This window comes from Elaeis guineensis, chromosome 7, assembly GCF_000442705.2.
Source record: "Elaeis guineensis isolate ETL-2024a chromosome 7, EG11, whole genome shotgun sequence".
Taxonomy (NCBI): Eukaryota; Viridiplantae; Streptophyta; class Magnoliopsida; order Arecales; family Arecaceae; genus Elaeis; species Elaeis guineensis.
Window position 1 is genome coordinate 750,917 of NC_025999.2, and position 25,462 is coordinate 776,378.

Below are 25,462 nucleotides of genomic sequence, written 5' to 3' on the forward strand. Positions count from 1 at the left end.
AAGGTGCTGTCACTATACGTGGGGATTAGAGCAGACCTCCCATGTTCTTAAGGTCCCAGCCATGTCGAACTATGTTTTTTCTTGCTTGACTGTACGTAATTCATTTTCATAATGTCTTGGATAGGTTCACGCAAATGTTCAGATGAACTACTGGAATATACTCTCAGTTAAAATGAAGATAGCATGTAATTACTAATTAGTGAACAGATCATTCGTGGATGTTTAGGTTTGCGTCTCTCTGTTTAGCAGCCCTATCAAATTGCAGAGAATATAATTATACTGCAGATGGTTTTAGTTATCCATCTGCCTGAAAATTTAATTCAGGAACTTGAGACACATAGTTATTGATTTTGGTATACCATACAACCATGTCCGGTGCCTCCGCTCCTTCCGGTAGTGGAAATTAAGGAAAACTTTCCTCACGTGTCAGGTAGTTCGGTCCTCTCTTATGGTTGTATCTATTTGTTCCCCTTCCTGTTTGGTAAAATTTTCTACAGAGTGATCCTGTGGTCTTAATTTCCGTCACAGGGGACTGGTTCAGTAGGTCTGTTTCGGATTTATATCGTCTGTTGTTCTACCTCTGGTGTTTTCGGGTTTGCCCGCTTGCGTCGCTTGTGTCTGGGTACAACGAGCTGGTACAAGCAAAAGTTCCTTGGACCCATTTAATGCCGATTTGGCAATTTTTAGTGTTCAACCAGTTTTTAAAATCATCGGTCATTTAATATTCAACCAATTCTTAAATTATTGCAATGTTGTATGTGCATGAGTGGCCCTTTGCGTTACTTTCTCATAGCTGCTAGTTGCAGTTTGATGGTTTCATGTTGGTGATCATGCTTATTGTTGCTGTCAATCTCCGGTGAGATGATCGTCGATAAGATTATAGTTGAGTATTGAACCGTAGAGAATTTGCAAAAAAAAAGTCGTGAGAGTTCAGTTATTTCTATTTATCTGATCTCCTACGGTTTATCGTTTTATATAAAGCAAAAAAAATTATTATTGTGTAATTCTTATCCCTGAATGTTCGGAACATAGAAGTTATGGTATTTACTGGATGATTATCTCATTAATCATCATTAAGGTTGAGTAATAGATCGTTCTTGGGTGACTATCATGTCCCACGATTGCATATAGTTAATGCTCATATCGAATAATCGTCGTCTGATTTTCGTCTGATTTTCAGATCTGCGGGATTTAGATAGTCGGCATGATGTCGACAATTCGTCGGGCAAATGTCGATCATGTGTCGAACGTTGTCGGTTGGTTGTCGATTGTATTGAATCAAGTCGGTTAAATTTCGACTTGGTGAAGCCTGTCGGCTTAAAACAGCTTAATTCATAGCATAGTACTTAGTCGGTTCAATTTATAATTAAGTCGGTGCGGAGATGAGGAAAAAAGAAATTATTGTGCACTTAGTCGATAAGGACGTAAGGAGGAGAGATAGTCGTCTGAACGGTAAGGATCTATCCTAACATTTATTAATTTCACGATGCTCTATGTAGCTGAAACAAGCAAGCGTGCAAAATTTTTAAAAGGAGTTGTGACTCAATGGTCCCATCGCGACCTATTAACGCAGCCGAGGGGACGATGTCTCGGAATCTGGCATCAACAATCCGAGTCAGGTTCGACTGGAACGCTTGAACCAGACTCACATGTCAGAAGAGGAAATGGACAAGGCTTGTATAGAACTGGGCGACAAGAACTATTTGTATCCGCGCCTTGTTGCTCCTTTATAATTCGGCTAAACAATCATATGTATTATCTCTAGTAACTAACTAAAAACCAATACTTAGAAAACAACTGCTCGCTGTCTATCTAAACTATTTCAATTAACGAAAATTCCAATAATAGATGATCAACATTATATACTGACCGTGGTAATTCTTATGCTTAGGTAATTTTGCACGTTTCTATGCAGCTACTTGTGCTTTTCACTGCTCTTTTTGGGGAAAAAAAATGCATTTCCACTCGATAAATACATACGTACTTGATGAGGTGTATCATACTTTCGATATCTCATTCATAAAAAAAGGAAGGGGCTTTGGTGGGCTCTGAGATGTAGCCCGGTCCATCTGTTTCGAGCAAATGCGGCTTGGGATCCTGCTGCAGTAGCTGAAGCAAGTCAGTCGTGTCAAAAAAATAAGTGGAAGGCTTGGTCAGTGTCGGCCCTCTCTCTCCACCCTACTCGTTTGGAGATGGCAAAAATAGCAGCCCTACCCACCTCCCACCCCAATGGACAAGAGCTTGTTTCTTGCCCCGTGACATGCTCTTCAACGTCGACCCTATTATGTTCATCGACTCATGAAGCTTTCCATTGTATCCTCTCTTGTCTCCTATCTTCTCCATTCGGCTGATGACCAAGTTTTTGATCTCGACTCGGATAGAATTTTTATACAAATTGCAATCCACGAAGAAAGCTGATCTACATGTTTTTCCTGGCCTGGCCCAACCAGTTTTATATTCAATATTTACAAGGGGGTGAGGTTTTAAGTCTCACCGAGTTTTGTACTAAGGGACAATCATACATTTGCCTTTCTATCTGTCTATCTATCTACGTAATATATATATATATATATATAATATATATATATATATTCGATCTTGATAGTGAAGTGTGGATGGGCAGAGAGCATTCAATCTGATGGCTTCCGCGTATTTGGCAGTTTGCTGAAATGAATCTACATTGTTTCTCTCATTGATAGAGGTTTATTCTATGTGGCTCATCTCCGATAGACCTGGTTTGTGTTCATCTTCTATCGGCCCACAAAATTGTCATAAAGTTTAACGTGATTGCGGAAAAATGGTGCATGTAACTGAATGAGGTGCAGCTTTAGATATGGAAATTATAGAACTTGGAACTCGTTTGGTTGACGGAAAGTAGAGGAGGAATAGATACTTTTGAAAAGTGGAGAAAAAGCCTCTTATTTGTTGAATTTTAAGAGAAGAGAAATTAAAAAAATATTTTTCATGAGAAGTCACTTTCCACATTTAATGGGAGTGAAACTCATGAGAGAGAGAGGATTTTGTACTTGTCGTAAATAAAAAATAGTGATATTTTTTTCTTTCCTAAAATATCTTTTTAAAATCCATAGCTAAAATTTAGTAAAATATTAATGGATGGTTAGAATGGAATACTGAATAGTAATATAATATAATATTATATTAATATTAATATAATATAATATTTATATTTATATTAATAAATTTATTATATTAAAATATTTATATTATACTAATACAATATTAATATATTAGTATTATATTAATACAATAAATTATTTATTTGGTCTAATGTTATATTATAATATATTAATATTATATTTATATTAATATAAATATAATATTATATTTATATAAAATTTATGAATAAAAATGTATGGCTTTATATCTATTAAAAATATAATAGATATTTTATATAATTTTTTAAAAAATAAATGTTCATCCAAATATAAGTTATTTATAATAAGTCATTTCTTATAGTTAATTAAATATATTAAAATTTATTATAAAAAATAATTTTTTAAAATTTTTTTTTTTTTTTTTACGCGAACCAAACAGATCCTTAGGTTTGTTTAACTTCCGGACGTAGTATGCATTTGAGATAGAGCTTATGTCTCTCAGAAACAAATGTTCCTTACCGAGACATTAAGGCCTAACAGTTCACAGTCTATTAGCCGATCGTTCCATTTCCACCGGCAAGAAGTAGTCTCGCCGAGCACCAGTTTTTCAGTAACTTCACATGAAATAGTCAATTATAAAAGGATAGAGGAATTGAAAAGAAACCAAGAAGCCTACACCTCCACTTATCGTAGTCATTTTGAATGACTAAGCCTGACATAGTTCTTGATCATCCGATGTTGTTCTGCATGTCTTGAAAGATCTCGTTGACCTTCGAAGCCAGCTGATGCCATCTTCGAATTTATCCATCTTGCGATTGTTTCGGAGCAACTTTTCAAAATTGAATGGCCAATAGTTGGCGGTTTGGCCAAAGATGGAGGAGAATCCACCCCACCGATCCTGGCGAAGACACGGGCGGTCTCGTAAGATGCATTAAACCCTGTTGAGTAGGAGAAATTATACCCTCCGTTGAGTACATAGGATATTGTCAGCTACATGCAGCTACCGGAGATATTGACCTCTTGAAACTTGCCATCCAAAATCCGGACTCGGAGAATGACGAGGGAATTTAAGCTATCCTTCCAGGCAGGGAACTCATGGTGGAATTTATTTTTATTTTTTTCCCAATGGAGGAAGCGAAGTGCTTTCCCCAGGTTTATTGAGAGATGACTACTTACATCGATGGGAGCGTTGCAGAGAAGGCGAGCATTTACACTTGGCCCTCCAAAACAGGGGAAGCTAAGCACGAGTGCACCCAGGTGTTGGACAGCCTCTTGAGGACTCGTCTTAGCTTTGCCATTACAAACATTTTCCCATATGATGAGCTCTATGAAGGACTGAATTAATATCCAAGGTTTCTTTTGGAGGAAAAGCAGGGAATTTTGAAATGTGCCAATGAAAAGCTGATCCCATCCCCTTCTATCTCTCTTTTGATTCTCTTGTGCGACTAGGAGTCCAAAGGTCCCGAATATCTTTTGGCCAACCTTTAGTTCTTAGGTGAAGCTTCGATGTGAGCCAAGGGGAATTTGACAAGAAGGCGTGAGATTGATTCGGTGACAGCTCCAAAAATTAAAAAAAAAACGAACAAACACGCACCACTTCCCCAACCTATTTTTTATTTTTATTTTATTTTATTTTTTTGGCTAGAACGCAATCCGGTTTCAAGAGTCAGCTGGATGAAGACCTCGATTCTCCCAGGGGCTGCCACTTTCCAAATAACCATGCAATCAATACCTCCGATGGCAGGCCAACAACCATGTCGAAGTCCCAAAGGGACCGACCGCATCATGTGGTGAACAGACCAAGAGACTACAGTATGTTGCCAGATTGATTTTTCCGCCTACCATTACGATGACTTCATCCTTAGAAAAGTTCTCGATTAGTCTTTTTTTTTTCCACACCCCCCCCCCCCCCCCTCTGGGAACATTTCGTTAGTTGTTCATCCGTACGGTGTCGGATGCTCCACCGTTTGGTTATGTCGGTGTAATTCCTCCAATTTCATTTCTGTGGTGATGGGTGTGATGTTTATGACCTGCAATGTGTCGGGATTAAATTCTGCGTCTGGGTCGCCAGACCTCATTAGAATTCGAGCTTTCTGTGCAAGTCGTGGATAAAATTACGTCATTCGAGGATGATCGGATTCTTTAGCCTGAGGAATAATAATCCCCTCCAATTGTGTGCACAATTCTTAACCTTTTGCAGATGAGAATTGCGGAGTAATTTATTCGCGATCTTTCTTACAGAAGATGCTATTGCCAAGCGCTGCAATATACTCTGATTTCTGCGGTATTTTAGTTTGCTTTGGAGAGAGAGAGAGAGAGAGAGAGGAAAGCAGAAATTTAACCGTAGTTTATACTAAACACCAAAAAAGAACTCAAGACTTTTTTTATTACCGGGTCTTGGATTTCACCAAACGAAGCGTAGCCTCAGCTGCACTGCTACGGTCAACTCCACTTGAATGTGAGTTACGGTTGGTGCAACTTCAACTGCATACGGTTTCACGCGGTAATCCGCCCACAGGCCACAGCTGCTGCTGCTGGCAGCCAAACGGAAGTTTCCTTTTTTTTTTTTTTTTTTTCTTTTCAAACGCTGAATCCAAATGGCTTTTCCTTTCCTTTTTTTTTTTTTCCTCTTTAAAAAATAAAAAGTACTGAATAAAATAATATAATAATAAAAGAAGAAGGGGGATCGATGCTGGCGTGCTTCTTACGCGGACCGAAGAAAACCTTTCTCCACCCATATCTCTCTACGGTCGCCCCACGAATGCAATCACCACCGTTGGTTTACGTCGTAGACCCCGCCCCTCTGTCCTATAAGACTCTCTCCTTCCGCCCTCCACCGACCCAAATCGAAGAAGAAGACAAGGAAACCATCGTCGTTGTAGACGGAGGAGGGACCTACTCCTACTCTTCTTCTCCGTTCGCGTGGTGGCCTGCCTTGCGGAGACCTCCGTTTCCTGTAGGTAGGTATTCGAGTCGTCCTCCGCCCCCTCCTTCCCCATGGATTCATGCCACTCCTTTTCGTTTCTTCTTCTTCTTCTTCCAACTTTCGTCTTCTTTTTGTTTCGCTTCTGGCCGGTGGATCTTTCTTTCCCCATCAGGAGACAGAGAGAAGCAGCGCATATATACAAGTTCTTGGTCATCTCCTCCTCTGTGGCGTCTCCCTCCTTTTTCTTCTCCTCCTCCTCTCCTCCTCCTCCTTTTTTTTTTTTTCCACTAGCGGCTCATCTCTTCAGCGCAAAAAGGAAAAAAAAAAAAAAAAAAGAGAGAAAGAAAGAAAGAAAAGAAAAGGCTTGCTTGTATTTTATTAATCAAAATCGCCCCACAAGTATTGCTGTCTATCCTTTTATTCAAGATTTCTTGGGACATGGCATGTTCTGCGACTGGCATACATCGTGTTCTTCTTGCAATACCATCAACAACCCCACCCCCCCTCCTCTATAATTTAATGGTTTTTCCATCCGGGACTCGTAATGTTTCTTTGTTTTCATTAAAAAAAAAAAAGGATCTTTCTATTTTCTGACAAAGAAATGCTTTGTTTTCTTAGTAATGGCCTTCATGCCAGTTTCCTCTGGTTCGATAGGAGTGGGCTTCTAGGGTTTTTCTGAGTCCACTAAGGCTCACCATTTTTTTTCCCCCTAAAGGAACATGGGGCAAATTCTGTCTATCTTGCTAGTTGCTTAGCTGATACAATCAATCGGGCATACATCTGGTAATGAGGACCATGCGAAGTGGCCATTCCCAAACCTTGCTGATCGGTTCCCACCGCGAGGCGTGGATTGATAAAATTATAATGAGCAACCTTGATTTTTACTGCTTTCTTTCGGCTTCCAAAATCCTTCTTCGATGCAATTCAACTCTTTCCTCGCAGCTGGTTGTTGATGTGATGTCAAAAATCTGTCCTTCTTCTCTCCGTTCAGGACTGGCATCTTTGGATTTTCCATGCAAAGTTTGCAAAGTTTGATAGATTATAGAATTACAGAAGTTTCAGCTGTCTCTAGGTCATGAAAGATTGTGTTTGGTTCAGATCTTTATAACAGTGCTGTCTCCAGCGGTCCAGCACCTGTAAAAAAATTCTGATAGTTGACGGATGATAATGATCTGAGCTTGTAGAACACAATAATAATAATAATAAAAAGAAAAGCTCAGGCAACTACTCTGCTGGTGTCCTACACTGTTGCAAGTGTGATTATATGCAGTTAATGGATATGCATTTGTCCCTTTTAGTTCAAACATGACTGTCCATTATTTAAAAAAAAAAAATGGTTTTCAATCGATGAAATGCAATGTTTACCTTCCAAACTCCCTGAGAATAAATTATACACAAGGTGTCTTTGGTTGTGGTTGGTTCAACTGTCAAAATTGTTTGCCACCTTCCCTTTGCCACCCATTTTACTTATTTAAGTTCCCCAAGTACATAAACTTTTAGATTACTCTCAACATTTCCGTCCTCAAATTCATTGTTTTATGTGAAAAACTCTTTTTTCAAAGATCAAAAAAAAAAAAAAAAAGTCATTTTTAGCATTAGATGTACCGAGTTTTGAGTTTTGTTGAATTTATATTTCTGCGTGATGTTAATGTCCCCTCTTAGATCTATTCCATCGCCAAGCTGCCCACAGTATGATTTAATTCCTGCACTAAATTTGTCCTGTCACCTACATATGACATAAGTGCAAAGGCTATAGTTAAATCAATAAAAATTTCCTTATTCAATAGTCATAGATGAAAGAGAAACATTGAATTTTTTTCGTTGTAGGGAATCTTGTTAGCAAGAAAGAATGTCTGGAGGCATTGCTCGTGGTCGTCTTGCTGAAGAACGCAAAGCATGGCGTAAGAATCACCCCCATGTGTGTAATCCCTCGACTTGCGCCCCTTCACTCCTCGCCTTCTCTCCCACTCTATGTAACTATTTTATGTGTTAATTTCTAATGTGCCTCTCTTGGTAGGGTTTTGTGGCGAAGCCAGAAACACTGTCAGATGGTTCTGTAAATTTGATGGTGTGGCATTGCACCATCCCTGGTAAACAAGGGGTATGTCCAACCTTTCATTCACCTCTCTTTTGTTCACATACTCCCTTTTTGCCTGGAAAAACTTTAAAAATTGCCTTCTAATATGTTTGTTTTGCAATCTTCATGACTGCATGATGCTTCTCGCTTCCACCAACATGTCAATTTATTAAGCATGTAGCTTATGGTCATTCGTACACACTTTCAAATATTTGGTTGTCTTGGTTGTTTCTTTGCTTTGGTTAACCAAGGGAGCATGGCTCATCCTATGATTGAGTTGTTTAAGGCATGTTTTGCCAATCTCCTATATTTTGCCTCTTTTGGTAGTTGACTATAGTAAGGTGCCTATAGATGACACGTGTTTATAGGCAAGGTTCATCGTCTTGGTATTGAACCTCATATCGATATCATCATATTACAATGTTAGTATACGTATGATATGTTCGGTTCCATATGGTATTGATTGGTGCGGCAAACTTGCTTATAGGCATGTAATTTCCCAATTTCGCCTCTCTTGGTTTTTGACCATAATAAGATGCTTAGATTATGTTCACCGTCTCAATACTAGATTCTGTACTAGTTCTATCCTATTACAATATGGGTACAATATTTGGTTTGACGTATCGAGTGTCGGTACACCCTCGATGCTGGATACCGGTTCGGTGTGGTATGGTCACTTAGTGTGCCCCTCTCCCTTTCATACTACGTATTGGTTCAGTACTAGTACGATCGATATGCACAGGTACTGACCACTATAGCAAACCTTATGCTGAGAGATGGCTCATGTCTATGGGCATGTATTCCCCAATATAGCCTATTTTGGTTTTTTTGACTATTTATTCCTATTTGGACTCACTTCTTGCCCTACCGATTTTCTTCTCTCCCCCTTCCTCCCCCCTCTCTCTTTCTCTCTACCTTCTTTTCAAAAGTGTTGGGGTTGCGGCTAGCTATCTTGAAGGCTTATGTTGGAGTTTCATCGAGGGGTTTTGGAGTATAAAAGAAGTGTTATGTCATAGTATATGTTGAAATTATTCTACAAGAAGCATTGGGTGGCCTAGATGTGAAAATTTTGAAGTTTTCTTATGGCTCTCGTGGGTGAGTTGTGGTGAAAGTTCAGGTTGAGGGAGTTAATAGTAAGTGGCATGTAGCCATGTATCTACTGCTCTTAGACACAGTGTAAGGTCTCATTGTAGTTGTTGGAAGTGTCTCAGAGAACAAAGCCATTGGATCCGGAATCAGGTTTGGGGAGGGGATGGTCATGTAGCTATTATATATGTGATGCATGGCATGTCTTTGTATCTTTAAAAGTATGCTTCCTACCTATACTAGTAAAGGAATATTGGGATTATGAGGGGGGAATTTGGAGTTGCATTTTGTGTTTGCAGGTAGAGAAGCTTAGTGCCACATTTCATTGTTGTAAATTACTTATAATTTGACTTCCCAAGAGGGGTGAGTGGGTGTAGAAGCAAGGACGGTCGGGGTGGTTTCAAATTTTTGATGGGAGCCTTTCTATTAAGTCTTGTTGAGGGTGAGCTTTGGCACACTGGTAAGGTTGCTCCATTTTAACTTGTGTCATGGGTTCAAAACATGGAAACAGACTCTTCGCATGTGGGGGTAAGGCTGATTACATCTGATCCTCCTTAGACCACACAACAGTGGGAGCCTCATGCATTGGGTCGTCCCTCTTTGTTCTCTGTTAAGTCATCTTGTAAGTTGATCAATATGCTCCCAATTGTCTTGTCCTTGTTTTGCTTCAATGTCAGGCTTTCTGCAAACAATTAAAATATTTAATTGCCAGTCTGTTAGTCACCCACAGTAAGTTGCTTATAAATGAATATCATGAAATTGGGACCACATTTTTTGATTTGGTTTCATGTATTCCATCAGGCATGAATATCCATGTCATCTAATAATCTTCTGGGTTATCAAGAAATGCCGATATTTATCTATTATCAGATACAAATATCTATTATTTCAAGAGGTCAGGCTGGCCTGATTGGCCTGATGACCTGGTTACAAAAAATCTGTTTGTGGGCTGATAATTCAGGCCATGGGCCAAGCCCAGGTCTTAGTAGTTGACGTTTGAAAGATTTTAGGCCAGGTTTGATTTTGGACTTCAACATTATTTTAGCTAGGCCAAATTCCAAACCAACGGAATCTGTCAGAGCCCAACTCAGGCTAGTTTCAAGCTGATCTTGGGCCCGAGCATAGTGTTTTCAAACTCAGACTAATTTTTAGCATATCTCGTTCCTGGCTCTACCTTGCCTGTTTGACATGCCTCTTGATTATAATAAGCTTCTTTAATGCTTTCATTTCACACAAACAAAAGGGAAAGGAGATCTGCTTATGGGGGTATTGGTTAGTGGGTCTGGTATTTGGTTGGCCTGTCCTATGCGACCTATTGTTGTGAAACATTGCTACTATTGTTTATTGGAGACTATAGATGTTTTTTTGGTTGCTGCCCTCTAAGGATATTGTTTTTTTCTGATTTAAGCTGCTGGTATGTTGGTTATGCTTTATCTCCTTTTGGTTAGATTTCTTGGGCTTCTTTGTGGCTATTTGCTTTTGGCCACCCTCTGTGACCTTGTATCTACCTTTCATTCCTTTTGGAACTTTGGTTATGGATGTGTGCATTCATGGGAGGAAAAGGTAATGAAACAACAACATGAAATCTAACGAGGGGAATTGGCAAATATCAATTGAACCAAATTGGATGCCAGATTAGCTACCAAATTGTATCATGAAAGCTGTAAGAGAATTTATTGAAGGATTTGTGTGTCTGTATGTTATGTTAGAAAACTGAGGAAAAGAAAATAGTTAAAGAAAGGAAAGAAAATAGAAAAATTTCATGTTCTGTCAAAACGAGTCGTTAGGATACTGGTGGCCTTATCCACTTGCCTTTTCTTATTTTCACTTTGAATTGCTTCCTAGATCAAGAATTCTTTTGCCTCTTGCCTTTGTTTGCATCCATATGGTTCCATTGCTTCTTCACCTCATGAAGAAAACCAGTTTTCTTCTTGTTCTACTTCTTTTTGATCTTTTTTTTTTCGTTTGGGGTTGGGGGGGGGGAGGGCATCTAATGGGATCATAGGATGCCTTTTCTCCCCTTTAATTGTCTTATGGATTTTGAACTTGTTCATTATCTATCCTGGGCACCGGATCAGAAGCCTTTTGTTTTTTCTCTGTCAGCCACTTGAATTTTAGTGTCATCAATTTTCTACTGTAACCAAGAATTCCCTAGAGGGCAAGAAGATGACGCCCCTGTACCTAGTGATGAATGCCCACCATGATAGAGGGAAGAGGAGATGCAGTTATATATAAAAAAAGGAATGTGTGTTGGATCGGGAGAAACCACTGCTCGCATAATCCATGAATTTTCAGAATAACATGTTTCTTCAGAGGTGATTTATACGGTCCCTAAAATTTAGGTATATGAAGAGCAAAACGTTCCCTCAATCAATGAATATCTGTTTACCTCAGATTTTTTTTTTTGCCCTCACATTTCCCACTGCACACAAGTTATCACACTGGTAAGGAATGCAAGCATCCAAACTTGGCCAATGTGCATATTTTGTACCTGACATTCTAATTGCACATTAAAGAAAGATGTCCGTTTAAATAATGCACAAAATGCAAGTAACAAATGACTTTTTAATAGAAAGGTTCCTGAAAGTTTTCATGCGTGCAGTAGAATACTTGGTTTTGAAGGTTGAAAATTTTACTCTAGATGTTTTGAATACCATCATCACATTAAGCTGGCATGCTCAAAACTTTGGTGCTTGACGGTTTGAAAACATGGACATGGCAACTTAACTGAGCGTTAGTGTTGCCACTTCTTCTTTCCCGTGGACAACAAAAACAGAAGTTATTATTGGATATGAAAACTGTAATCATAAAAAATGCCAAAATGTAATATTTGCAGACCGACTGGGACGGTGGTTACTTCCCTCTCACGCTTCACTTCAGTGAGGACTATCCCAGCAAACCTCCCAAGTGCAAGTTTCCCCCGGGCTTCTTCCACCCAAATGTGTACCCTTCTGGAACAGTCTGCCTATCAATCCTCAATGAGGACAGTGTAAGTATCTTCCTATCAACTACATATATGGATCATTATTGATGTAAATCATGAGCTTAGATGAAAACATTGTTTTCTTATATGCAGGGTTGGAGACCAGCTATCACTGTGAAACAGATTCTTGTGGGGATACAAGACTTGCTAGACCAGCCTAATCCAGCTGATCCTGCACAGACAGATGGCTATCACCTCTTCATTCAGGTTTGCTTCGCATCAGAAAATTCAACTGCTCATTTTCAAGCTTCTGGGGTCATTGATCCTCTGCAGAAAATCCCTAACAAGTCTATGAATTTGCAGGATCCTGCAGAGTACAAAAGACGGGTCCGTCAGCAGGCCAAGCAGTACCCACCTCTTGTGTAGCCTCACCTATTTGCTGAATGAATTATTCTCACCTGTCTGAATACTTAAAACAAATAGACGCTTTTTATCAGTGTTGTTTAGTAGATTGTCAATCCTCGCCCTATATATAGGGCAATACCTCTGTGAAAATGAACTATACAATTGCATCTCTGCATGCAGTACTGATTATATCCATTTTGTTTTGTGGTTGTCGGGTTCTGGTATCACATTAAGTTGTTGCAACCAGTCTGGCTGGTGCATGTGTGATTAATTGATGTCTGAAGCATGATAGAATTGGTTAGGAAGGATGCTTATTGTTTTAAGTGATAAAAAATGGCCTTGTGAATGCTAGCTAGTGCATGATTACTTGATCATAGGGGTCTGGAGTGTGAAGACTTATTCTGTGAAGTGCTTTTCTCGGACTCAGTTGTTAGAGACGGTTCTTCCAATATCTTTGTGAGCTTAATTGGTGTCTGAAACATGATAAGAGCTGTTTAGGAAGCAGATGTATCATTTTCAAACGAAACAGAAATGGTCTTGTGAATACCAGGCATGACATGATTACTTGCTGATCCTGATTTCATGGGTCTGGAGTGATAGAACTTATTCTGAGAAAATGCTTGGTGGCTCTTGAAAAGTTTCCAGGCGAACCGCAACTTGATGCTGTCTTGTCCACTCCACATTCTACCACCCGGTGTAAGTTGTACTGATCTCCTCCTGCCACGTGGCAGTGGAAGTTTTCGTCTGCAGGAAATGGAAGCCACACAGCATTATTCCTTTGTGGCTGGCTGAAATTGAGAGCAAAAGGTTCAGCAGGCCATTGGTGCGTAATATCATCCCAATTAAGTGAGAGCGTCTGCTAATTCAAGTACCCAGCAAGCATGGTTCATAGTTTTAGTTGAGTCTCTTCCGCCTGTCAAACTTTTTCATTTTATTTCTTCCCAATGATAAATCTTTAGAGTGCTGCAGTAGTTCATGGATCCTGTTCTAGTTCTATATACTTCGAAGGTTATGCTTTTCACCCGTCTCAGATGATTCACTCTCTAAACCTGAGAGGATGGTTCAGCAATCAGCATATAGGCCATTAAGGATATGGTTGTACGATCCTGTAGATCAGATCCTGTTCAAGTACGCCAGTAAGCAAATCAAAGGAAACAGAAAAAAAAAAAGGCATAAAAATAATGCCTTCTATGAGGAATAAGGGCAATTTTACCCGACTAACCTGAGCAGGTTTTATATTGAAGACAGAACATGAGCAGGTGTCACATAACGAGAGCTCCACTTGAGATGGTTTCTCTTTAACTACTTTTCGAGTCCCACTTCCCTTTGCACCACTCAATACTGAACCCAAGCAGAGGGTTATGACCACTAGGGAGCTCCCCTTCACATGGCTTCTGTTTAACCACTTTTTCTGTCCAACATTTAGGCTTGATTAACAGCCTTTCATTCTCATAAATAGTTTCTGGCACACTTGTCACAGCAGAATAAATTTTAGCGTGTTGCGCTAGCTTAAAAAGTGTTGTAGCGGATGAAAAACTAGAAGGCTTCTCTCCTGTTTTCTAGACCAAATGGTTGGAACATAGAAAGAGATTGTGTCAAATTTTTAATGCAGAGTGATCAGTTAGTGGAACGCCATGATACTGAGTCAAGTAGACAATGCATCTGATAAACCAATACTTCAGTGTATGCCTGTACAAAGAAAAGTTAAGGTTCACGTTTGGATAAAGATGGAATAAACCATGTAACTTAATACAATACGAGAACTCAACAAGGATGTTCAGAGTATAACCCTTCTGAAAGGGAAAGCACCAAAACCCCATGATACACAACAAATTTATCTAATCCATCTACACTCACAGCGCTGTTGATGCAGGAGGCTTCATTTGTGAATTTCCAATCCTTAGTCTGTAGTCATCGGTTGTGATAGGCAACACCTGAAGCGTGCTTTGCGGACAGTCATCATGATCTCCGATTGTGCACTCTCCAGCATCCTAACGACCTCAGCGAAGGGCGGACGTGCATCAGGGTTGGCATCCCAGCAGCGGGTCATGATCTCATTAAGTGCAGGGTGGCAATCATGTGGTATAATTGGTCGTACGCCCTTGTTGACAACAGCAAATGCTGCCTGAACAGCAGTCATATTCTGGAAGGGAAGCATGCCGGTTATAAGCTCCCAGAGCACAATGCCAAAGCTATAAACATCAACTTTCTGATTATAAGGTCTGTGCTGGATCATCTCTCTGCGATCACGAGGAAGGTGTGCTCAAACAGAGCAATTCAGCAACAAATGTTCATGTAGAAACATTAAAAAAGAAAATAAAGAGCAAAGAAAAATTTGCAACAAAATTACAATTCAAAAACAAAAACCAACATTCAAGATGACTGAAACATATATTAATTATCTCATATACAATTTTGTCTGATATTTACACAGTAATTTTTTTAGTAGAATATTTACATAACAATTTTTAATTTAATAAAAAGACTATTTTGTCCATTGCCCAACTACAATTGGATATATGTTCAACAAGCCTTCACAACCATGAAGTTAACAGAAGTACCTTTATTTCAAAATATGAACATTGACTTCCAATATAAGACCTGAATGCAATTCAATGTGGTTACTACTGCTAGTCCGTAAATCAATCCAATATCCATGCAAGAAGACTTTGCAAGATCAAAAGTTATGGGAAAGGTGATCATATTCTTGACATCTTTTGGCTTCAAATATATGATGGACATGCAATTTTGGCAATGCCGGTACATCAATGGCCTACATTAAGCAAATCACAAAATAGGAACAGTAAATCAAATTTCTACCAATTGGGACAGAATAGGGCCTCTAAAACGTAGCCCAAATGCAGGCTTAAACCAGCACGGTCTTAAGTTTTAGTAAAATGTGTGATCCTTTTTATTTTTATTTTGCCATATGGTTATTAACTTGTGGTTTGTAGATACGTATACCTGGTAACATGTCTCTTCTAGGATAAGTTACAAACAACAACAACTGATTGGAAGAATGCATCATGCAGTCAATAGATACGTCAAGGTTTGTAAGAGGTTTGCTTATTACTCTATAAATCATTCATAAATATCCTAGATGCAGAATAAAGAACAAATTTCTTGACATATCTTTTGGAAATCCCTTGTATGCATGCTCAGACTACCAATTTGTAAACTTCCATTTCCTAGCTTATCAATTGATATACTAGCATATAAAGCAAGATACCTAACTAGCATGACAGTCACTTATATAGCTCAGATATGAATAAGAACCAAATACTGCTCAATTATACTTTTCAAAAACCCAGCAGGAAGAATTGCATTTTTGTGAAGACTGGGACTTCGGACACAACATGACAAGACATTCCATTCTGACACATGCTAAGATGGAACAATGAAGGGAAAGGATGACTATCAACAGTTGAACCACAACAAAGGTTTGTGGACCTAGAACTTCAGATTTATATATCTGTTATAAACAAATGTCATCAGACACAAATATAAATATATTTGCAACATGCACAGTGATCAAGAAGTCAATTGCTGTCAATGCCCACCAAATGTCCTTTCAGGAATTTATACTCTTTAAAAATCAGACACAGAGGAGACAAGAAGAGGAAAAATATATCCAGGTCAGTTAAACTTCAGAACTCATATACTAGCAAAAAAAACAACCATAACTCTGAAAGTGGCAAGCATCTCCTTTCAAAAAATTGTAGAACAATCAAACAAAGGGTTATCCACAAACATCTCTAGTCAAGACGATTACTCTGCATACATCAACATAAAAGAGGCAACATCTATAAAGTTAGAAACCAGAAACTTCTAAAATTTGCACTATCCAATTTAAAAATCTATTCTGTAAAAACAAAGAAAAAGCTATAAACAGTACTATGAAGCATAGATGAATAAACAGCAATAAACCCAAGCTAAAGCTAGGGATTCTGTGAACCTCAAAACCTCAACTCATGCCCACTAAATAGCCCAGTTATAAATGTACGTTAGATTTGTTAGTTACCAAGTCAACACATCGATCCATATCTGTCACCTCATTAACATATGGATTGTTAATATAAATCAGTTTACTTCCAGATTTAGACATGTTGATATCCAATTTGTTGATCCACTTATGGATGCCAATATACTAAGGCCACAGCCAACCAGATCACTGGCTTGTGATTGTACAACTTTTACCTATTGGTATCCTAATTGTTTGAGTTTAGAATTTCATCCTCACCTACAACTCTACCTGATACATAGCACCTGACTTACATGGTTAATGTTTCTTTCACATAAACTAGCATAGCAACACCTATCATGATTCATAGTCGAAGGATAACCATAAATGCTCACTAGAGTATGCTGAAGCATTATGAATGTACATGATAGCAGCATGTGAAGTGACGTCACCACATCCCACCGATACATCAAAGCAGTAAATCTTACTAAACTTATGATCAAAAGAGTTTTAGCAATGCAAAATCAAGCACTTAAAGAACTTAAAGGAGAAGACAACAAATCTTTTACACAAGCAATGATCTAAAATGGATGACCTACTTGAAGAGATAATGCTGAAATCACTAAGATTCCTTTTATAAAAGATGATGCTATCTAATCACAGTTATTGCAGTTACATAGTTGTCATTAATTTGCATAGATGAAAAACAAATTCATTCATGTGTAACCTGGTATCCAGTAAAAGATTGTGTGAGAACTAGTTTGCAGGAAAAGGTTCTAAGCTAGTGATGCAACAACAGTTTAACAAACCAATCAAAGTGATAGATGTAGAACACTGACTTCGATGTTAGCACCACATAAGGTTCTAAACATCATAAAGATGATAGGTAGTGTAGGTATACATACGGAGCCATCCAACGATAAGTTCCTGTCTCTGGGGTCATGCCTTCAGCCTGCACCTCAATACGGGCCACTCCAAAGTCAGCAATCTTAATTGATTTATCTGTAAATATGAGAAGATTGTCGGATTTGAGATCCCTGTGAATCAACCCCAAACCATGCACGTAGGCCATACCCCTGGCGACATCCAGGGCCTGCTGGACAGCCAACTTCAGCGGCACTGACCTGTTCTGCCTTCTCATCAGAAACTGCCTGACAGAGCCACCCTTTGCATACTCTGTTACAATGCACCAAACCATTGGCTTCCTGCATGCTCCAATAAATCTCACAATATTTGGGTGTTTCAGGGTAGCCAGCATCATAACCTCCTGTGCAAATTGCTGCTCCATTAGCTGTGCTCTCTCCGGGTCATTCTCTGGCTTTTCCAACAACTTAATAGCCACATCTTCTCCATTATAAGTACCCTTGTAAAGCTTCCCAAATGCCCCCTGAGCAAAGGCCATACCCACATGGAGCTTCCTCAGGTCAATGGTCCACTCATCATAGTTCTCAAGAGATTCTGTTGGGTACTGAGGATCCATCAAGGTTTGGGCCAAGGCATCTTCATTGAGAGCATGAGATACCCTCCGCGGGCGCAGCACGCTGTGGCCTACCGAATAGTTCGCACTGGGCATAGGACGGAGACCAGGGTGGTGGAGGATTCTGGTATGGGAGTCATTTGACCCAACGCTGCTGTTCTCCAAGGACATGGCTACAGAGTCACCATCGTTGCTCATCTGAAGGCTCCCAATGCTGTCTATGGACATGTTGGAGCCCTCCTCGAGCTTCCGATAGAAACCCATGTCGCAGAAGCTATTCCCAATCACATTCCCACCACCACCGCCACCCCCCCCTATAATTCCAGTAAATTTGGTACCCTCTACCATCTTTTTATGCAACCCGGCAAGAGAACGCTCTCAGTTTCCGTCAAAACTCCGCGGCAATCTGCTGCCGCCCACTAAAGTTTAAATATTTCAAAATAAATTTATGATCTGATTACTTGCTCTTTAATCGCTCGAAAAAGTAAAACTTTACACATCCAGGCATCCATCCCCAATCCGAAACATAAAAATAGCAGTCAAGAAAGATAAAGCCCCAAAAGGTAAAGCCATTGATACCTCGTCCAGTGCCTACTTTTCCGAGCTATACCCGAAACATGATTTGGAAAACGCGTGATCGGTCGGAAACCAGCAATCAAATTCAAAGACAAACCGACGGCTACATCTGAGAGCCGAATCCTCCCGAGAAAGAACAGAGATCAAAAGAAATGGAGGAAAAGATGAAACGTCGTGGAAGCCTGGAAACCAAGAAAACCCTCGATCTGAGATCAAAAACCACCGATTTCTTCGATACGTACCTTGATCGAGAGAGGATCTTCCAGCGCGGCGCCGGGAGCTGAATCCGGGTAACGGATCGCGAAGGCAGATGTCGGGATCGGCGGCCGAGAGGAAGAGAAAGAGATAGAAAAGTTTATCGGTCTCTTCGTAGAGACGGGACGGTAGAGACGACCAGTGGGATGGAGAGTGAAAAAGTCGTCGTTTTTTCCCACTTTTTCTTGGGGTTCCTTTCCTTTTTTTTTTTTTTTCATAGAATTAGGTATCAATTGCCGTGTGTAAGACTGTAGAACTAGGCTTTCTCGGTTTGTGCGTGTCGTCTACGTTAACTAATTGAAGTCGGCAACGCAATGCTTGACTTCAATAGTTCACATTGGGGATTCCGTTCTCCACTTCCTTTGATGGACTTCGGCTTTGTTACCTCTTCACCTCTCGAACCCGTTAAAAGCTTTCGTTGCTTTAACTTTCGGATTTGCCTCCCAACTCGATCTAAGCTTGAATTCTCTGCCGCATTTAGTTTTTCAACTCCAGACTGAGCGCCGAATTTTGCTATGGATCAAACGACTAAAAAGCTTTTTTATATTACACATACACGATGTGTCTCTCTTATTCTTCTTTATTATTCTGTTGAAAATAAGAAATTTAGAGAAAGAGAAGCGGAAAAGAGAAAGAAAGACGAAGATGGTACTAATGAATACTTTAGAGTGGAAAAAAAAAAAAAAACAGTCATGTTAAGTGCATATAGTTTAATATCTCGAGAGAATAGATGTCGATCATTAGGCTATTTTTTAAATTTAACAGATAATCTGTTGCAACTAGTTTCAAAAATACACAACGTGGGGTTTGATCCGTCACTTAAGGTATTATCCATTCTGATCCATGAGTCTCACGGTTTTGTCTCTTAAAAGACATTTTATGTGGAAATTTTTTTTTTCTCTTTATAAGTACGAGTCCTTTTTAACTCATAATCGATGTGAGACTATTGATATCCTTCATATTATTAGAACCACAACTGTATATATAAATTTTTTTATAAAAAATAAAATTATATATGCAGTTTGTGTTTTTCTATTTAGTCTTGCGTTTATTCCCTAAGCAAAATAATACGATCTTCAATAATTATAGAAGGAATACTATGAGTATATGATATAGATCACGGGCTACCTATCTTGTCGCTCGCTATAGAAATTGCTAAAACTTATGGAGAAATAAAAATAAAAAAAATTAAGCCCATTGGTCGGGGGATGTTTGGCTGCGGAAAAGTGAGGGGATATCCTTCAAAGTGAGGGGATATCTCCCCAAATTTTTGCCAAAAACCTTATAATAGGAGCTTATACCATGGCTAGAGATATCCCTTGCCGTGGTTTAAATCTATCCCACTAAAATGGAGGTGACTTATATGGCAAAATAGGTTTTGCTTTTATTTTTTTTTCAAAAAAAAATTAAATCATAAGAATCAACTTAAAAAAAACATGTTTGGTATTATTATTTGTATTTGTATTTTTTAAATCATTTATATTATATTTTCAAAACAAAAAAAAATTACTTTTATTATTCTCAAGAATGAAATTCTTATTTTATTATTCTAATTATTATCTTCACTACCACCGTGCTACTATTGTTATCTCTTTTACCACCATCACTATTGCCATTTCTACTATCACCACTGCTGCCTTCATTGTTATAATGTCCACTATCATGATTACCACTATCTTTAGCATCACGATAGCCGTTGCCACCTATCATGCCCTTGACTCGAGATCGTGAGCCGAGGGTCATGGTAACTATCACATACTTATGAAAAATTCTTTTCATAAGCATGTAAGATATTCCAAACCAATATCAATGCGATATAATGGTCTTCATTAAAATACTAAAATACTAAAATTTAGATTTATTAACCAATCCAAATAGTATCCAAATTCACATGTCTTATATCAAATAAAGTTCCATTAGAAATAACAAAAATATATCTAAGTTCAATGAAATTGACAGTGCTAATTCCGCCTCTAAAACTCTCTCCCAAATAATGCCCACGTTAGTAGTCAATTATCTGAATTTGAAAAAAATAAAAAGAGAAATGATGAGCTCAAAAATTTAGTAAGTAATGAATATCTCAACCAGATATTTTAGATATAAAATATGATGTTTGAAAATAAATACCATAGATAAATATAAGAACATATTTCATGCTAACCGATGTAAGTCAAAATCCTTTCAGATATTCATATACTTGTATAAACATATATCTAATTCAAAATAGAATACATATAACTCAATAGTCATAACAAAGATCACACTTATCTCTGTGGTAGGGTCCAGAACAGAGTGCCAACATATAATCCTCATTGGTAGGATCCAAAAATCAATACACAATCTCCATTGATAAGATTTAAAAATCAATGTATAACCCTCACTGATAAAATTCAAAAATCAACATATAATCTCCATTGGCAGAGTTCGAAATATAATTAGGTTGAGAGCATGAAATTTGATCTATATCAAAGTATTTTTGCAACATAATATATAGATATCATAATTTCATTAAATATATGCACATTCCATAATAAATAATAAATCATGATATTTCATGAATTAGTCATCATTCAAAATATATTTTTATAAATCATGCATTATTCAAAGATTGATATTTGCTTTTAAAATAATTATAAAATATCTCGAGAAGACAGTTCATTACTTATCCTCGTAGAATACTGAATGAATGAATCGATTAACATTGAGGAGATCTTTCAGAATCTATTATTCATAATTATATTTTTATATTAATTTTAATTTATAACTAAATTAAAATAAAATCTCAAATTAAAATCCCACTTAAGATCGGATCAGAGATTGGGTGTATGTTTTGAATTAATTTCTAGGATAAAATCAAACTAATCATGGAAGATGGATCTTTAGTTTCACAAATCCAGAAAAGAGAGAGAAAATATTAAATAAAGAAAAATAAATCTAGAGAGAAAATCTTAGAAAGAGAAAGTGGAGAGAGAGTTATAATTTTTAGAGAGAGAAAGATAGGATTCAGACTCAAAGTAGAGAGAGAAAATAGAGAGAAAAAAGATTTTTTATTTTCTTCTTTTTTTTCTATTTTTTTTTCCTCTCTTTCTTTTTCTTTCTTTTTTTTTCCTCATGTAAGAGAGGACCCGCATCCTCTTCTTCTCTTCTTTTTTCACAGAATAGGAAAGGTTCCCTTTCTTTTGTTGACGAGGCTATGAAAGCCTCTTCCCCATCGACAAAGCCCGTGGCTAGAAGAGCAAGCTCCAGTGGCGACCATGATAGAGTCCGATGACTGACGGCAGCTCACGACAATAGGAATCAAGAGCAGCACACAAAAATAGGTAATTCAAAAAATAGTGATTTTTCAAAGGATTTTTGATAGAAAAATTAAGCAAAAATTTAAGATTAAAATCAGAAAAGATTAAGGGAATAAGATGGAAGAGATTTACTTGATTTAGATAGGATTTGATCTCATTCTTAACTACCAAAGCAAAAATAATCCATCAAAAAAATAGGAAGAAAAGAGGAAAAATAGAGAGATTAAATGATGATTTTTGATAGGAGAAAGCTAAGAGATTGAGGCCTTTATATAGACCTCTAACAGGGAGCAATTTAAATTCATTTTCAAATAGAATTTCTAATGGATTTAGGATTTTTGATCAGAAGAACTCTTTGGGAGTTTTGTTTACTCACCCAGCTCCCATCGTAATTTCAAGCTTCAGCTTTTCTAGCACATGCAGAGCATGTGCTGGTCTTAACTTTTTTTTTTTATATTTTGCTGCTTTGATAGATGTACTATGAGACTGGATATTATATTCTTCTATCCTGAAAAAAAATTTCATCCTCAAAAATTTTCTTGCTTAAGTCTTCAAAAATTTAGATTACTTTTATCTCAAGTTATAGTCATTCTCTAATTTTAAAATCAAATCTTTCATTATAATATCTTTCAAATCAAATTCTCATCTTAATTAGCAAGTAATTCAAACTATCATTCTTCCACTGCATACTCTGATTTAAATCCATAAATGTGTTTGTATCAAATCTAAGTCTCCAGATTACGTCATAATCAATATAAGTCATCGTTCCAATGCTCCTAGTATCTACGCACCTATACTAGTATGTCTGATTCTATGTGTCATAATTTATCCACTCATGCTCTTATAACAATTAATTGTCACGCCTCCAACTCAAGATCGTGAGCCGAGGGTCATGACAACCATCGTATACTTATGAAAAACTATCTTCATGAGCATACAAGATATTTCAAATCGAATTAATGCGATATAATGATATTAATTAAAATATTAAAATTCAAAAATTTAGATTTATTAACCAACCCAAATAGTATCTAAATTCAAATGTCTTATATCAAATAAAATTTCATAAAAAATAATAAAAATATATCTAAATTCAACGAAGTTGACAGTGCCTATTTCATCTCTAAAACTCTCTCCCAAATAGTACCCATATTTGTAGTCAATTATCTGAATCTGAAAAAAATAAAAAAAGAGAGGTGATGAGCTCAAAAGCTCAGTAAATAATAAATATCTCAACCAAATATTTTAGATATAAAATATGATATTCAAAAATAAATATTATAAATAAATATAAAGATATATTTCATGCTAATCGATGCAAGTGAAAATTCTTTCAGATATTCATATACTTACATAAATATATATCTAATTCAAAATAGAACACATATAACTTAACGATCATAACTAAGACCACACTTATCCCTGTGGCAGGGTTCAGAACAGAGTGCCAACATATAACCCCCATTGGAAGGATCCAAAAATCAATGCACAATCTCCATTGGTAGTTGTCATGTCTTCGATATGAGATCGTGAGTTGGAGGTCATGGTAACTGCTACCTACTCATAGAAAACTCTCTCTACAAGTATGCAAGTTATCTTATCATACCATCATAAAGCATCAACAGAATAATTAGTCAATAATTTAAGTCTAAAACTTAATAATTTTAATTTTAATTTTAATATCTCGATGAATTTAATAATATTCAATAGATCTTACATCAAATTCAATAAAATTTTTAATTTAAAATAAAAATACTGAGGCTTTGCTTCTAATAACTCTCCCATATGTATCTCGTGTCATCTTAATTTCTCAAGATCTGTAAAAATAGTAAAATAGGAGGTAATGAGCTAGACAGTTCAATAAGCAATGATTACTTTAACTAGACTACATCAGATAATAAAATAAATAATTATTTATAAAAAATAAATATATAAAGTTCATCAATTTGAAATCTATTTCAATCATGCAACATAGTTCATATCAAATTCAATTTTTTTTTCAAAAATTTGAATTTTTTTTCAGAATTCAATTTCTTTCATTTTCAAGTTCTTTTCATCAACCATAAGTTATGATCATATTTTTCTATGACAGGATCATAACATCGTGTATCATCTTATAATGAGCAAAGCCTTTCGATACTGCTGGTCTCGCAGGTAATTTATTGCTAATCTCATTAGCGACATATTGTTGGTCTCGCTAGCAATATAAATCCTCAAGATAAATTAATTACCAACGTATTAACCCCTATTGACAGGATTCTTTACATAGTCAAGTTGTTAATTCATATCATTCTTGAATCAACATTCTTCATAAATTATATTTTTTATTCTAGTTCGATAGGAATACACATAATTATGTGATATCAATCAATATAATATATAACAAAATTAATACGTTCAATCATGCTTCACCATAATATTTTAAAATAAGATATTTTTAATAATAAAATATTATTCATCAAATTCATATATTATTTTATAAATTATGTTAGAAAAATATATTAATCTATCGATAAATTTAAAAAAATAAAGCATTACTTATACGTATTCCAATAAATCCACATAATTCTAGAGATTTTTTTCTAAAATTTTGATTCATAGAATATATTGCAGTATCCCATTGTCAGATATTTACAACCCTATACAGGATCAATTTTAATAATTAGAAAGAATACGAAGAATTAAGAAAGACAGGATTGATGCATACCTGCATCCAATAGTCCAGATTGGTCCGATCATCTAATTTTATTCAATCAAGATCTAATTAGGACATAGATGGTTCAGAGTTTAGCTATTTAGATCAAATCAGATTGAAAGTAACAGGATTAAAAATCCTTCACTGAGTTCATAAATCAAGCAGAGAGAGAAAATCATAAGAGAAAAAAATTAATCAGGTATAATCGAACTGATCAGATGATACAATCCAACATCTCGATCAGTCTGAACAAGATGATTTTCATCAAATCATGATTAAATTAGTATACAGATGATTCAAAATAAAATCATGGATGATTAACTTAGGTAGTATCAAATCTGATCAAGATAGATGCCAACATAATGCCCGACGATTATGGATCAGAATCTTTTCCTCAAAATTAGTCAAACTCGTTGATATAAAGTTATTTACTAGATCAATCTTGAAGATAAACTTCTAGAGAGAGAAATCTATGAAAAAAAAGAACTATCTAGAAAGAGAGAGTAGAGAAAAAATTATCTAGAGAGAGAAAATAGAGAAAAAACTAGAGAGAGAAAGAGAAGAGGAGAGAAGAGAGAAAAAGTCTCTTCTTTTTTTCTTTCTTTCTTTCTTTCTTTCTTTTTTCTCTTTCTTTTTCTTCTTCTTCTTCTTTTATTTGGGTGGTGAAAC

At 36.9% G+C, this 25,462-nt stretch overlaps 2 protein-coding genes across 3 annotated transcripts; one reads left to right on the plus strand and one right to left on the minus strand.

Moving 5' to 3' along the window:
* Nucleotides 1–5,908: 5,908 nt before the first annotated feature.
* LOC105049260 (SUMO-conjugating enzyme SCE1) lies at nucleotides 5,909–12,728 on the plus strand. The gene is made up of 6 exons (XM_010928854.4): nucleotides 5,909–6,076; nucleotides 7,870–7,960; nucleotides 8,060–8,143; nucleotides 12,042–12,194; nucleotides 12,282–12,395; nucleotides 12,492–12,728. Exons 2-6 carry the CDS (start codon nucleotides 7,892–7,894, stop codon nucleotides 12,552–12,554), a joined length of 483 nt encoding a protein of 160 aa, XP_010927156.1. The 5' UTR covers nucleotides 5,909–6,076; nucleotides 7,870–7,891; the 3' UTR covers nucleotides 12,555–12,728.
* A 1,446-nt stretch (nucleotides 12,729–14,174) lies between these two features.
* Nucleotides 14,175–19,009, minus strand: LOC105049261 (serine/threonine-protein kinase STY13). 2 transcript variants are annotated; one of them, XM_073260671.1, is made up of 3 exons: nucleotides 18,790–19,009; nucleotides 17,400–18,390; nucleotides 14,175–14,773 (listed from the first exon to the last, which is right to left on the minus strand). In XM_073260671.1, exons 2-3 carry the CDS (start codon nucleotides 18,317–18,319, stop codon nucleotides 14,434–14,436), a joined length of 1,260 nt encoding a protein of 419 aa, XP_073116772.1. In that variant the 5' UTR covers nucleotides 18,320–18,390; nucleotides 18,790–19,009; the 3' UTR covers nucleotides 14,175–14,433. The 2 variants fall into 2 exon arrangements, with proteins under 2 accessions (XP_073116772.1, XP_010927157.4); XM_010928855.4 differs by having other exon boundaries at nucleotides 17,400–19,009.
* Between the last annotated feature and the right edge of the window lie 6,453 nt (nucleotides 19,010–25,462).

Excerpts from the sequence above, each read along its gene's own strand:
- LOC105049260 (XM_010928854.4), top strand. The coding sequence starts at position 7,892 with ATGTCTGGAGGCATTGCTCGTGGTCGTCTTGCTGAAGAACGCAAAGCA. Across the intron at positions 7,961-8,059 it reads GGCGTAAGAATCACCCCCAT|GGTTTTGTGGCGAAGCCAGA; the intron begins GTGTGTAATCCC and ends CTCTCTTGGTAG. Across the intron at positions 8,144-12,041 it reads CCATCCCTGGTAAACAAGGG|ACCGACTGGGACGGTGGTTA; the intron begins GTATGTCCAACC and ends TAATATTTGCAG.
- LOC105049261 (XM_073260671.1), bottom strand. The coding sequence starts at position 18,319 with ATGGTAGAGGGTACCAAATTTACTGGAATTATAGGGGGGGGTGGCGGT. Across the intron at positions 14,774-17,399 it reads ACTTATCGTTGGATGGCTCC|AGAGATGATCCAGCACAGAC; the intron begins GTATGTATACCT and ends TCGTGATCGCAG.